The 15775-nt window shown below is 38.4% G+C and overlaps 1 protein-coding gene across 2 annotated transcripts in view; it reads right to left on the reverse strand.

Annotated features, from left to right (window-relative positions):
• Positions 1-11990, reverse strand: part of CNTNAP4 (contactin associated protein family member 4) — a 278572-nt gene extending 266582 nt beyond the window's left edge. For both annotated transcript variants that reach the window (XM_027773495.1, XM_006152611.2), the window contains exon 1: positions 11754-11990. In XM_027773495.1, coding sequence (XP_027629296.1) covers positions 11754-11838 — 85 coding nt within the window. In that variant the 5' untranslated portion in view covers positions 11839-11990. The remainder of the gene's footprint in view (positions 1-11753) is intronic.
• Positions 11991-15775: the final 3785 nt, after the last annotated feature.

Genomic DNA, 15775 nt, shown 5'->3' on the forward strand with positions numbered 1-15775 from the left:
CTTCCCAAACATACTGAATAGCTTCATTATTGCAGGGGCCATGCTAGATGTGTAGATACAGGAGTGGAACTATTACTCAGCCATAAAAAATAAGGCTATCCTGTCATTAGTGACACTGGATTAATCCAGAAGACATTAAGTTAAGTGAAACAAGCCAGGCACTGAAATACAAATACTGCGTGATCTCACTCAGATGTAGGAGCTCAAAAAGTTGATCTCATAGAAACAGAGAGTAGAACAGTGGTTACCAGAGCTGGGGTGGCGATGCAATAGGAGAGGGAAGTTGGGGATCAGTGAGATAGGAGCAATAACTTCAAGAGCTCTATTATCCATTATGATGACTGTAGTTCATGGTTATACAGTGCATCCTTTTTTATATTAATTATTTTGCGTTCATTCACTGAACATCATCACAGCATACAAGATGCAGTTTCCCATCCAGAATACACTGTATGTGTGTGTGTGTGTGTGTGTGTGTATGGCTTAGTCATACAGGTTATCACAAATAATTTTTCATTTCTTGTTTCATGAGTTAGCAAAACTCTCCCCACCCCCATTTCTCACCCTCTGCCATATTCCACCCTCCTCCCACTCTATCTCTGGTATCTGCAGTTGTTTTCCATTCCTTTTTTTTTTTCTCCCACATTTTATTGGTTAACAAAATATCTTAATTGAGCTAACTACTTTCAATAGCAAGTTCAGCTGATATATAAATATCTGTGAACAAATTCTTTAAAATTGCTAGAAGAGTAGATATTACCTGTTCCCATCACATAAAGGATAAGGAAGTTATGCATATGTTAATTAGCTGGAGCCAATCTTTCCACACATTTAAAGTATTTTTTAAATCAAATAAATTTGAAGAAAGAAAATTTAATTTTAAAAACACATGGCGTGATACAGAATAGAGAGAACAGGAGTCACGGGGAGTAGCGAGAAAGGAAAAGGGGACAGCTGCCTAGCCAGCCGCATCGGCCAAACCAACCCTGGCAGTCGCTAACGTGACAGATGTCACAGTCAGATCATCCTCATATCCAGGAAAATGAAAGAGGAAAATGATCACAGGAGGCCCAGTTTTGCTAACTCAGAAAAACAGAACTTCCTGGCATCGTCTCTCGGGAAAGCTTCAATGACTCACAGTACTGCATACCTTCTTCCGTGCTAATCCACCTCGTGGAGCGATTACACATACATACGAAGAAACCATCCCACAGGCAAGCACACGGCCAGGCTTCCCATAAAGGAATGTGGTCGTTTGCAAGGAGAACCAGTCAACAAAGAACGTGGCTGAGTTTTACACGTCAAGCCTGGCAAGTTACTGTGACGATAGCATATCATTTTATTTTTGGTACCCCCAAATTCTATGCCATATTCTACCTAGCCTACGTTTTCCATTCCCCGGTACATATTTGATGATGAAATGTTTTATTTTATCATGTTCTTCTTTGTGATACTGTGAGTTTGAGACATCAAATGTTATCTTCAGCATCTGCCCTGTTCTTTTCCCAAATTATTTCTATTTTGTTTGTTTTAGGAAGGGTTACAAATCTTACGCTACTTAAGGGGCTGTCTGACATTTTACAGGCGCAGGAAGTTTTCTTAACAGGATTATAATATGGTCTCCATGCTAAAGTACAGCAGTTCAAATAAGCACAAAAATCATACACACTGTGGAACAAAAAAAGCCTAATTGAGCAGGTTTATAACCTTGCATAGAATTCCCTCACCACCAATTTAGATGGAATTGCTTTTATTTTAGCAATGTTCTTTTAATTAAGTCCTAAACATCTAAAACATGGCAAATGTAAATATGTATTGTAAATCCTTAATTATGAGGATCCCTAAACATTCATGCGGCTTTCTGCCTTGGAGATAGATTCTTTTTGTTTAAAATCAGCCAAAATGAAGAGATAAAAGTGAATGATGTGAAAAATGTTCAACTTTGTTTATAATGCCCTTCTCCCAGTACCAGCAGCACTTCACTGCATTGTCTTTGGGAATTATGCTTCAACTTCTCTTGTGGTTTTTAAGCCAAAATCTCTCCTGCTATTTCTGCTTTCATGCCATGTTCAGAAAGTCTAGCACCCAGAGACTAGAGAGAAGTTGAGTACAATGTTAGGGACCCTGAGGTTTCTAAACCATATCCTTAGGAAATGAAGAGTTTTGAGACACCGAGGGTTCAAACTGCCTCCTCTGTTTGGGATCAATTTAAACTGGATCAAAGACTCTTGCTAATGGTTTTTGTTTTGTTTTGTTTTTTTGGCCATAGTGTGCATGCACTCGCTAGAGAGAGAAAAAGGAAGACCAGACAGGGAAAGTGAGAAGTCATTCTCCCTTCCCCCTTCCCAGTCCCCATGGAAAAGAAAGGCAACACCATAATCTCTTCTCTTCTCTTCCATTCTCTTATCTGGATTTTGGGCATGCAAGCACATGTGCCTGTCTGCTTTTCAAGCCACCAGGTCCAGGACTTGAACTGCAGTTGGTCATGTGGAAATCCAGTGCCTTAACCACTGTGCAACCTGCTGGCCCCTCTTGCTAAATTTTTAATCCCACTTACCATTTTAACAGCGTATCAGAGGCTCAGCTGCTTGTCAGGCAGCGGCCACATGGAAGGCCAGGGACTAATCTCAAACCCACCCTAGAAAACTGGTATGTACCTGTGGTCCCGACTGCTGAGGACAATGTGAAACCTTGTTTAAAAACACCACACACACACCCAACCAAAAAAAAAAAAAAAAAGGCATATTAAAGAACATTCTGGTATAGATAGCAAATAAATACACTACTCTACATTCCAACACTACTCAATTCATCAAGGAGCAGCATTTTCTACTTCCTGCACCAATATGACCTGCTCCCTAATTGCACCCACAATATTTCCCAAGATATTTGTGCATGCGTGTGTACACAGGTGCACGAACACACACAGATCAGACACAAATGATTCACTTCAGCAACTTATTTCCCTTTAAAATCATTTTCAATTTAGCTTCTTCCTAATCTCTGGTAATCTGCTGATCAACAGATTTGAAAAGACAAACACACATTAATAACTTCAAAAACTGAAGGTAGGTCTTGAAGATCTAAATATATAGACAGTCTTTTAGAGCAAAGCTATGTATATATATAGACAGTCTTTTAGAGCAAAGCTATGAGCCCAGAAATAGAGATTTCCCACACTTTCCAAGAAATCCCTCCACTGGCCCTGCGATAGCAAAAGGAAGTTGGTTTACGCTGACAAGAAAACATGGGCCTCACTGCGGGGTGGGTCAAGGGAATCAAATGTCTGTTGGTCATGGTCATGCAGGTAACTACCAATTCCCAGACTCACAACCAATGCCTGGGAGAGTTTTTCAGTGTCCTTATTCAAAGGACATTTTTTTAAAACTCTCTGCAGGTTATTCCCGCAGAGTAAGTCAAGTAATGAAATTAAGGTTATAGTTTGTCTAAAAACCATACAATAAATGTAATTTAGGAAGGCAGGTAAATTTATATATTTACATGCTGCTTCTAAGCTAATACCAACCTATGACCCCCATTTGTAAGGACCATAATTGCCAGTGGGGAAAAAAACGGTTACAGAAACAAATATGTCTTTTATGATTTAGAAGCACCTTCTATCTTCTTCTACAGCATGGCCATGTAATGAGAGGTACTTAATAAAAAATTTTAAAAAAAAGTAATTAGAGCTATAGGCCAACTGATAATATCATGCCATTTTTTTTCCTTTGTGCTTTAAAAACCTTAGAGATAAATTTCACCACTGCTCTATTAAATACTTATGGCATTAAAACATTTTATAGTTACTAATTTTGAACTACTTAAAATGTCAAATGTTTTCAGGCTTCACTCATTTTTCCAATTATTACATTGGAATGACTCATTAACTGTAACATAAACAGGCTCATTTTTACCTCTTGTTACGCTATTTCCCCAACTTTATTACCAGAGTACCACTTTTCCATGAACCATGACCAAAATGCATTGGGAAGGAAAAAAAGAACAAAAACCAAAACAAAAACCAAAGCACAAGCATATTCTCTTCGTCTTCCAAATATCAATGTTCCATGGGCAAAGTGAAGCAATAATGATCATTTATAGTGGATTTTGCACATACGGTTTTGTCATTGCATAGTACTGTAACTTCAGGTACCATATATGTGAAGACTTTGGTAAAAGACATTTAGAGAAAAACTTCATTCTCCAAAAGTCAATTGGGAAACAATGGCATCTTTACTTTGCAATAACACATCAGATGTGGGTTGTTTTGTTTGCCCTAGAGTGTGTTCACTCTGCCCTCTCCAGACAGGGACAGTGAGAGAGAAAGTGAGAAATCACTTCCAAGCGGAGATGGCCACACTGCAATCCCTTCGCCCTCGTTCTCCTCTCAGGACTTTGGACTGCATGCCCATGTGCCCAGCATGATTTTCCAGCTGCTGGGTTCAAGATTCAACCACAGTCAGCCATGTAGGAATCCAGCACCTTAACCATCGCACCACCTGCTGGCCCCTCACATTTGATCTTTACCAACACAGAGCCTTTGGGGTAATCAGCATTTTAGGAAGTCCTAAAGTCATAGATTAAAAACAAGGAAGGCCAAACCTAAAAGTCAAATAAATACATACATATACATACATACACACATATGTACATATGTGTACACCTCATTGAAGCACACAAACAACTGCAGCCTTAGAACACATTGAAAAAATCTGAATGTTGAAGTCTCAGATATCAAAGTTCCCCCAAAAAATAATTAAGAAGACAATCCAACAGGCCATGGCATCTTTGCTATTTAGAAATAAAATTTATGAGAACCAGCATGGCATCTTTGCTATTTAGAAATAAAATTTATGGGAACCAGCAGTTAGCGTAATGGCTATGTCGCTGGACTCCCACATAGTCGACCACGGTTCGCGTCCCAGACCCGGTGGCTTAAAACTCACGCCGGGCGCGTGTGTGTGCGTGCCCAGATCCCGAGAGGAGAATGGAGGAGAAGGGACTGCAGAGTGACCATCCCCCTTGGCGAAGTGATTTCTCCCTTTCTGTCTCTATGTCTCTCTCTGTCTGTCTGGCGAGCACACGCGCCCTATAGTGAAAACCTCTCCAAAAAAAAAAAAAAGAAAGAAAATTTATTTGTAACTTAGAATTATGGGAAAACTATAATTTTTCAAGAAATTTTAAACATTCTTAAAATTTCAAACCTTTTGATTTACAATGTTAATCTTAAGAGTAAATTATTTCATTTCAGTACATTCAGTTAAATGGGGATTTTTTATTTTTATTTATTTTTTTTTTTTTTGCTATAAGGCTCATGTGCTCACCAAGAGAGAAAGAAAGGGGTGGGAGGAGAAATCACCCCCTAAAGGGGATAGACACCATCCCTTCCCCTCCATTCTCCTCTTGGGATTATGGGCACACATGCATAGCACCCAGCATGATTTTCAAGCCACCAATCAGCCATGTGATATCCAACTGCCCTAACCTCCATGACACCTGCTGACCCCCAACTAGGAATTTTAATGTATTCATTCTTAACTTAAGGAAGACTTTCAAAGATAGTCTTAGGAACACTGCAGGTATTTTGAGGCATTTGTCTTTCTGAGACTTTTTTTTAAAATGCTCTATCGTAAGAGGGAGTGAGAGAGAAGAGAGAAATGAATACCTGCCACAGGGTCTGGTCACACTGATAGCCCCTTCCTTCAGTCTTCCAGCCTGTCATATCTCAGGCACTTGCTGACATGCTGCATGTTTTAGGCTGACATGCTGGGGATTCGAACCATAGGTGTCAAGTGGGATCTTAGCACTGTCCTAGATTTTTCTTTTTAAAGTGACCAAGTTAAAACTGACTTTGGCATTTGACGCTGTAATTCAAGATCTGTTTTGGGAGATCTGTTTGTTAAATATTTCTAAAAGTCCATAATTGAAATGCCTATTTTAAAAAATCATCCACATATTCTATAGGAATTCCTCCTACCACCATCATCAACAACAACACAGCTCATTTCACTTCCTGAAAATGGTTACTTCATGAAACATCTGCTGTGTTGAGCTCATATTCTGTGATGAGTCAAACCTTCCCTATTATACTACAATAGCTAGTTTGAAAAATAACAACGACTCTAGACACAGATTAAACAAGTTACTGAAGCCAAAATTTTTGAATCAATAAAAATTAAAAAGAAAACTTTAAGCTATGAGCAATCATTGAAACAGTAAACCATTTTTTTTTAAATCAAAGACTGTATTATTTACTATTTAGCCAAAAACATTCAACCATCAATCTGGTTATGCATATCTCAGATTTATGTAACAATGCTGGATACATTTTTCTTATCCTTCCTACTGTTTTCAGGGGCTGGATCAATCACTACGGAGGAAAGGAAAAAATTTTTAAATGCTAGCAAAGGACTTCTTAAACTAGGAGTACCTGGCAACCTAACGGTCATATGACTCATTAGTTTACATTATTAAGGTCCTACTACCGATTAATCTGGGTAAAAGAGATTTAAATTCCATAACAATTCCAGAACAAGTTGTTGACATCCAGAACAAGTCACATTGCAGTGAATTAAATGATTCTGCCCTAAGTTTTCTTTGATTTCAAAATTAGTTTTTGATGAGACAGAGATTTTCATTGAGAGTTGAACCACTGAGAACAGCATTTTGAAAAATAAACTATTTTAACAAATGACCATTTTCAAAACTGATTTTCTGTCTTTTATTTAGAAAACAAAACCTGTAGTAAACTGTCATGTAAATCAAATGAGGCCAATGATCAGTTCTTGGAAATCAAGAGTAAATACAATTGCAAATGGGCAAGGCACTTACATGAAGATTAATTATACTGGCAGGAGCAGGTGAAAGCCTCGTGCTTAACTACTGTGCATTCTCGGCGGGCAGTGTTTAAATGAAAATCTATTTTTCAATGTATTCTATAAAGTTTGCCAAATTCAGAATCTTTAGAAAATCACTGCTCTCAAAGTCATAGGGGCAAGAACACTGTTTCAATAAGAACATTTCCCTCTTATAATCACTGATTCCAAATGTAAGTTTCTGATTGGTATGGAGTAGAATATTTTACACTCATGAAAATGTGTACTTTACAACAGCAGAATTTCCATTCAAATAACTAAGATGAAAATATTTACACAATTTATTGACCATCTAACGATACTAGTATTACTTGAGTCTAAACACACCCATTTAACAACCAAAACTGCTGACACTTAATAAATAATTACCAGTAATTTATACTTCCTGAAATAGCAGTGTTTCTGAACAAAGTCTTTAGGAAGAAACACACTGGGAAGATATTAACTCGAAGGTTTCTTCTGTTACAGGTCTTGCCAACAGTAGCATTGCCCTCAGTTCTGCACCTCTACAAGTCTGTATTTAGGTGTTCAATAATGAAGAGTTTTATCATAGTAGTGTCATTTACATGCTATCCATGACTCATCATTCCATTATATTGTATATTACGTAAATAGAGGTCAATGAACTTTCTACAAAAGGCAGATAGCAAAAACATTATTAGGTACTTACATATTAAGAGAAAAAATTATTTTAACCAAATTGTATAGATAATACTCAAAATATAATTAAGTAGAGTCTTTATTTTTGTCATAAAGATCTACTAATAAGAACAGGTAACTGAAATTTGAATTTATGTAATTACTTGGTTCCATGAAGAATAATTTTTCTTTCAGCTAAAAATATGAAAGCCATTCTTAGCTCTTGGACCATACAAAAATAGGCAGCAGGCCACATGTGGCTCATGGGCCATGGGTTGCCAGCTTCTGAGCTAGAAATGATCTTGTCTTAAAATTAATGTTCTATAAGTCTATTAATCTGTATTCACTGAAGAGGCACGTAAATTAATCTTTATATATAGATTGGCTCCAGCAGAGAAGTTGTTTTTAATAAGCTATAAATTCTGAAATTTATTTCAGAAGACAATAACAATATTTATTACTTGGACTAAACACTAGATCATCATGTGAAAGTCATGTTTGATCCTTGTGTCAACCCATAAACTATACTATCCCCAAAACTAGAGGCTGCGCTTATCAGAAATAATCTGGGATGCATGCCTTAAGGTATGAGGGAACACACCAAATGATTGAAAATAAATTACCATTGCATTTTTAAAAGGGAGTCAAAAGGCATGCTGATCTTTATAGTCAAGGGTCAGCCTTTTATGCATTGCGTTATAGAATCATACTTTCTTTGTACACTACTATTGTATTCTACTTACTTTTTACCATAGAAATGAATTTGGGGGAAAGGGAGGAAAAAGAAAGAAGTTTCTAGAAAGAATTACATGGTTGAATTGTAACAATTTGAGAAACCATCCAGTTGCATTCTAGTGGCATCCCAGAGCCCCAAGAGTGATCATCCACTCGGGCAATTACCTCCATCTATTCCTGGTTTTAACATATTCTTTAGGGCTTCTTTCAGAGCATATATCAGATATATTCCCATTCCAATTAGAGAAAAGAAGGGATGCATAGGAAAAAGAAAGAAGGCAGTAAGAAGTTAACTTCTAATTAAGCCCTTGGCAAGCTACTTAGGAGCATTAGTCATTCTCCAAGTAAGGCTTAGGATACCTGAGGCCAGAGGGCCTCCATAACAAGACCTGCAAGAGTAAATATAAATTCAAAACTCTTACTATGCATACGTATTCCTTCTTTTGTGGTGGGCTGTCCCCTGTCCCAACAATGTTTTAATGTTGTGAAACTGGATTAATACAATCAATTGTAAAAGATCTCTCTTTTCTTCATGCATATCTCTTAGTAGCAAGTGAAGAAACCAGCAGCCATTGTATCTTCTCAAAGAGAGAGTCCTTCTACATGGGACACTTCAATGCAATAACAAACTTATCTTGTTTTGGACAAAAAGAAAAGACTGGGCTGGTTACCTGCTTTTGAAATGTCACACAGGGCACCACAGGCAAAGAATTATGGTCTATTTGACATATTTCATCTTCAACAGAAGGACCACCCAAAATGTGCAAGAAGGTGAGTCTAGTAGTTTATACACGTTTATATACACGTACATATGCACTCAGGCACATTTACATATATGTGAATATGTATGTGTGTATATGTATACTTGCAAAGACTACTTCAAATGGAAAGTTTCCCTGCTGAATAATTGGATCAATTTAGATGCAAACTAAAGTGCACCTAATCCCTGAACTGTTCCTGGGTTTACAGAGTCTTGTCCTATGAAAGCTTTCAGATTGGCAACCTTGGGCTGACTCACTGGAGGCCAGATTTGCTCTTGATGAATCAGCTGTAAATAAAAGGAAAGCTTTTTGTATCCACCTGAGAGACAAACTTTTAATTTTACTCATTTGCATCAAGTTCTCCTTCACTTTATACTGTCAAGACTGACTCACTTTTAATATAGAGTCTTACCAAGAAAAATTATTGGAGTCACTATAATTTTTTAAATGCTTATGCTTGTTGATGGTTCCTTATCCACTCCCTGAATTCCAAACTTGCTGGGAAATATATGTACTATTCCTTCCAAATAGGACAAGGCATGTGAAGTACTCTCTACGATGACTTGGCAACAAGTAGACCTTGTTTCTTCTAAAACAAAAACACTTCCTACATATTGAGGAGCAAAATGAAGAGTAGAAAATGAGATATTTTCTTTTGGGTCTATAGCTGCAAACCCTATTGTCAAGATATTAACAGGAAATTGTTCAATGCAACTACATATGAAGTCATTATATTATATATTATTTTATTGACACTTGAGGAATGGTCAACTCTGAACATGTATGGTATCTGACAATCTCATCTTAACTATTTTAATGTTTCTAGTAATTTAAAATTTTATAGGTATGTTAAGTTCACTCAGTGTTTAGAAGAGCATATACCACTTCCTGAACAAACCACGGCTGAAGGAATAGAGAAGGATTGAGATTTTAAGTGTCAGCAAAAGGCCCAGCCAGTGCCAAGCATGAACACTCTGCTCTCCTCAGATCTTCTCAGCAGCTCACCTTTCCTTTATTAAGACACATCACAAAAGAAAGCTATTTCATGTTGATCTACATCTTATGTTTTTTATGGGCTTCAAGAAACACACACACACACACACACACACACACACACACACACACACAATATAAACAACTGGTAGCCCAATTAGTCATATTAGTATATTTAAACCCAAGATACTGCAGGCAGTGTCTTGGAAAGACATCACTGAGTCTAGGCCAGACTCAAGTTCTGCTTTTCTGAAGGAAAGGATGCTTAAGGTGATGCGCTTTATATTGTAAGAGTGACCTCTAGTGCCTTCCTTTTTGGTTGAACTTCAGTAGTTGGGAGATGAATTACTTAAGTCTTTCCTACAAAACTTCATTTGTGTGTGGGTATCTCTGTTGTTGTTTATTGCAATGTTTTCCAAATGTGCCATTGCAGGAAAGTGAAAATAGGCAAATTGTAGAGACACATGGGATTCTTATACACGCAAACTAAAACTGAATCCAAAACACAGTGCAGCACCTGGAGTGAAGTTTCCTTCTTTCAGAGTGATGGATGCACCATGGCCTTAAATGAGCTCACAGTGCACGGAGACACAAAGTCCCAGCAGCCATGCAGTGTGCGTGGACGTTTGGCATGCCTCGGTAACTTCATAACGTTTTCTCACATCAGAACCCTTTACTCTAGACAAGTGATATGCCAAAGCCAATGTCTGATTCCTGGCCTGTGTCTCCCAAATCTAAACCTAGTGATAGGGCAGCAACACAAGTCCCTGAACAGGCCTCAAAGCCCTTCCTGGAGAAACAAATGAGCTTTACCTTTCAAATCCAAGGGAGAGGGGGGGAAAGTTGCATCTGCTGAGCTTGTTTATCATTCATTGAGATGGGGGGGGGATTCTCCCATTTAGTGATTTTAAGCCAAATATAACTTTGGAAACTTTTTACCTCTCTAATAAAAGGTGGGTGATGTCTGCCAAGTTATTTGGGTTGATATTTAAATTAGAAATAGGCTGTAATAAATCTTTCCTGAATCAATGAACTCAGATCAGAATATTCCACCACAAATTGATGAAGTTAAAAATGCAACCACTAAAGAATACTCCATTTGAAAAAAAAAAAAAAAATCACTTGAATCGTTTTCCTTTACACAAAATGCAGTGACCTGCCTCTCTTCAGGGGTGCTCTAAGTCTTCTTCTCTTAGCAGTGAGGGCACAGTTCTTAATATCGAGGTTCACTTCCACCAGTTCCCCTGCTCCTGGAGTCTGCAGTACATTTCAGTTATTAGCCTGCATCGTTTTAAAGATGCAGCCAGCTACTTGTCTGCCAAAATGCAAACTTCAGAAATCTAAGCTAATGCAGCACGAAGTCTGCCAGTTGTTTTCCTGTTAGATATAATTCCAGCAAAATTCGGTAGCCCTAAAAGAAGAAATGAAGACACTGGCAAGCTATTCCCTGGTTAAAATGCTAATTTAATGTTTTACTAGAAGTTAAACATTCTCAATGAATATTCAAAGACAAGAGGGTAATTCCGCTCATAAACAAAAAGAAAAATGACACTTTGCATATTTTGGACAGAACGAGAGCAAAGCCAAGTGTAAGCTCGGTCCTATTTGCAGGCTTTTTAAATGATGATTCATTTACAGCAATATGCTTTGCAGCAATTCCAGTTGCAAATCATAAATCATAAAAACAACAGAATCAAAGTTTTGCAGAGAGCCCCCCCTGCAAGTTTTAAATCATTTGCTCTATACTTACAAGAATTCCCAGCTAGGACTCTGCTCCAATTTTGAGTAGATAGTAGAAGTAACGTCTTGAGGACAACTCCGGTGACAGATCCCATGTTCACATTTACTGGGCCCCCGAAAAGATCTCCAGCGGCTTCCCAGAGTGATACAGTCTTGTCCTCAGTCCCTCTTCCAGCTCTGGGTTTTCAGCACCTCTAGGTCTCTCTCTCCTTCTCTCTCTCTCTCTCTCCCCCTCTCCCCCCTTCTTCCTTTCCTCTCTTCCTCCCTCCCTCTTTTCTTCTCTCTCTCTCTCTCCCCTCTCTCTCTTTCTCTCTCTCTCGCACACACGGAGCCCTGATTCCTCACTGAAAAGCACCCAGCATCTTTCCTAACAAGCATCCACACCGCCGAGGCCACGCCCACTCCTCGCAGCAGCGGTCCCAGAAATTGGAAGCAGCCGCATCCCTGCTCCACACACCCAGCCGCGCTCGAGCTCCGCCGCGCGCCGCGCGGGTGATGAAAGCTGGACCCGGAGGCGCGGCCTCCTGCTCCTGGGCCTCCTCGGGGCTCCCTCCCCTCTCTTCTATTCTCCAATAATCTTTAACCCTTTTCTCCCTGCTGGAGGTGTGGGTGGGGGTGGGGCAAGGCAGTAGAGCCTCCCGATTTTCTGGAGGTCCTGCATTTGGCAAAGCCACAAACACACTGAGCTATTCCTGATTATCCGGGAGTGCGCCCAGGTAAAATTGCGTTGTTTCAAAACAAAAGCGTAAAATAAGACAGAAATAACTAAGCAGCATTGGTAAATTGTAACTAAGCCTGTCCTCAGGGAAAACACTTGCAACTTGCTGTTGTTTTCTGTTTCTATAAAACTATGCTCTTAAGCTATGGTGCCAGGATTTTGTTATGGAAATGCCTCACATGGGAACAGACATTCCTCATTGCATGTATTTAAAATCATCTGGTAATTGTCTGCACGAAATTAACGTTTCTTATTTTAGTGCTTCAGGAGTACAAATCCACAAATGAAATGCTTTGGCTGGATTTATTTTGGTGAATGCATCATGTGGGATACACAGCAGCATTCTACAATCAAAATCTTTAATTATAATTCCCAAAAAGCCTGAAATGGACAATGATGGGATACTGAAGAAATGAAGCCCCCTCCCTTAAACACACACACATTCCTACCAACACTAATCACTATGAAGATATAATTCAAATGCTTTCAAGGAGAGAAAGTTGAATTCAGAAGACCAATGGCAACAGAAAAATTACTCTTCTCATGACTGGTCTCTGGATCCTATTATTTCAATGGAGTATTAAAATATTTAAATAACAGAGTTAATATCACATAACAAGAACTAGATTCAATTATGGTGTGACGGAAGATAAATAATCTTCAAAATAAGAAACGAGAGGGATTATTTTTTACTAATAATGTGTAGATTTTATAAAAATTGAAATCCTGGAATTCTCAAGCACCTCCAGATGACTACAAATTGGAAGAAACATAAGCCTTTAGCCCCAGCACCCTTGATATGGAATAAATGAAAGAGGAAAAATGACAGCAGCCATAGTGCTAAACATATTTGTTTAGCTCTTGCCTGCAAACAAAGTAAAATAGATACTTTCGCTTTTTCTACTTTACAGAAGGGAAAAGAAGAACATGGAATTAAAATTATTTGAAGAGGTTATAGAGGTAGGAAGCGAAGAGCTGAGGGTTGAACTTGATTTTTCTGATTCCAGTTTTACTATCTCCCCCCCCCCCCCACTTACTGTCCCTCTGATCAGCATAAATCTCCCCCCCCATCCCTGTCAGGACAATGAAACTTGAGCCCCTAGGGGGAGAAAAACAGCAGGAGGAAAGGTCATTGCTTGTGTGTTTTACTCTGTATTTCTAGACCTATATTCCTGACTTTTTCTATCATAGTAATATAATATATTAAGCAAAAGCTATTTATGCCAAATGATTATTGTACGGAATTAACTTTTAATTCAACACATGCTATATGCTACTTGTTACCCAATTAAGCTATTCTAGCAATCCTTTGAGGAAAAGATTATTGTGTCTATTGAGCAAACAGATTGGGACTCTGTGATGTTGAGCAACACTGAAGTGCTACTGTCATTAGGAGAGGAGTTTGGGCTTCCATAACTTTCCATAATTTCATGCTGAGAAATAAGGTCTCAGGTTCTCTGCAAGAAAAAAGTTGCCTTGCTGTTAAAACTATGTATTTAATTGTTCCCATGCAACAAATTAGAGAATGCTTTTTTTTTTCAGCGAGAGACATTTTTGCCACAGGGTGCATGTGCGCATCCGAGAGATAGAGAGAAAAGGAGAAATCAACCCTCAGGGGAGATGGTCATGCCACAATTCCTTTTCTCCCTTTCTCTCGGAACTTTGGGCACACATGTACACATGCCCAGCGTGAGTTGAAAGTTGTGAAGTCTTGGGTTCAAACTGCAATTGGCCATGTGGGAGTCTAGCGCCTTAACCACTACACCACCTGCTAGCCGAGAACGCATCTTAAAAGGATTGGTGCCCATATCAAAAATGAAAAATAGTTGCATATCTCATGACAATTACAAACTTGTTTAGAACCAGGTGAAAACGATCACACATGCACCTGGCATGTTCTTTAAGTCTCCAGGGCTGGGAATCAAACCATGACTAGCCATGTGAGTTCTAGCTCCATTAACCACTAGGTTATGGGGTCAGTCCACCCAAGTAATCATTTAATTATTTTTTGTATATTAAAGTTTGACTTGTCTTTATACCCATTGATGTACGAATGCATGCATGTATGTATGTATGTATGTATGTATGAATTTTTTAGACACTGTACTTTTCCCTTAGTATTTTACTGTGGATTAAGAAAAACACTTAACATAATGTTTAACATCAGAGTCATTTTCAGGTAGGCCATTCAGTAGTATTAAGTATATTGATTGTTGTATGACAGATCTCTAGAACATTTTCATCTTGTAAAATTTAAACTCTATGCCCATTAAACACTAATTCCTCCCCCTTAGTCCTTGGCAACCACCTTTCTACTTCCTTTTCTATCATACTGACTATTTCGCTACTTCATGTAGGTGGAATCATGTCATATTTATCCTTTAATGACTGGCTCATTTCACTTGGCATGATGTCCTTAAGGTTCATCCATGTGACAAGATTCCCCCTTTTAAGATGGTGTGTGTACAGGTGCTCTTCAAAAAAGTTAATGGAAGATGTGTATTATGATAAAATTATGGATGAATTTCAAATGTTTTCGCACCAGAAAATTTGTACTTTAGTTCCACTTTTCTGCAAACTTTTTCAACTTTTCTTGTATATTCTTTAATTTCTTTTAGTAATGGTTTATAATTTTCAGCATACAATTCATCTTTTGGGTTGATTCACACATATTTTATCCTTTTTGATATAGTAAATGGGATTTTTTTTCTAAATATCTTTTCAATCTGGTCATTGAGAGTGTACAGAAATGCAACTTATTTTGTCTGCTGATTTTATATCCTATAACTTGGCTCAAATTCTTAGGGTATATTTTGGTTTTGTTTTTTTGGGATTTGAGTTTTTCTTTTAGATTTTTGTCATAGGGAACATGTTCTCACAGGAGAGAGACAGAGAAAGGGAAGTGATAAATCACCCCCCAGGAGATGGTCACATCACAATCTCCTCTCCTTCGCTCTCCTCTCAGGACTTGGGACACTCATGCTTGTACATGCACCTGTTGTGATTTTCAAGCTGCTGGATCCAGGTCTCGAACCACAGTGGACCATGTGGGAATCCAGCACCTTAACCACCATGTCACCTGCTGGCCCTAAAATTCTTAGTTTTATCAGGGTTGTGTGTGTGTGTGTGTGTGTGTGTGTGTGTGCGTGTGTGGTGATAAGGCATTTCTACATGTAAAAATATGTGATCTACAACAGATAATTCTACTTCTTCCTTTCCAATTTGGATGCTTTTTATTTATTTTTCTTGTCTAATTGCTTTAACTGCAACTTTCAGTACCTCATTGCATAGAGGTAGCCAGAGAGAGCAGAATG

The sequence above is a fragment of the Tupaia chinensis genome, unplaced genomic scaffold (assembly GCF_000334495.1).
Source record: "Tupaia chinensis unplaced genomic scaffold, TupChi_1.0 Scaffold000355_1, whole genome shotgun sequence".
In the NCBI taxonomy this organism is placed as follows: Eukaryota; Metazoa; Chordata; class Mammalia; order Scandentia; family Tupaiidae; genus Tupaia; species Tupaia belangeri.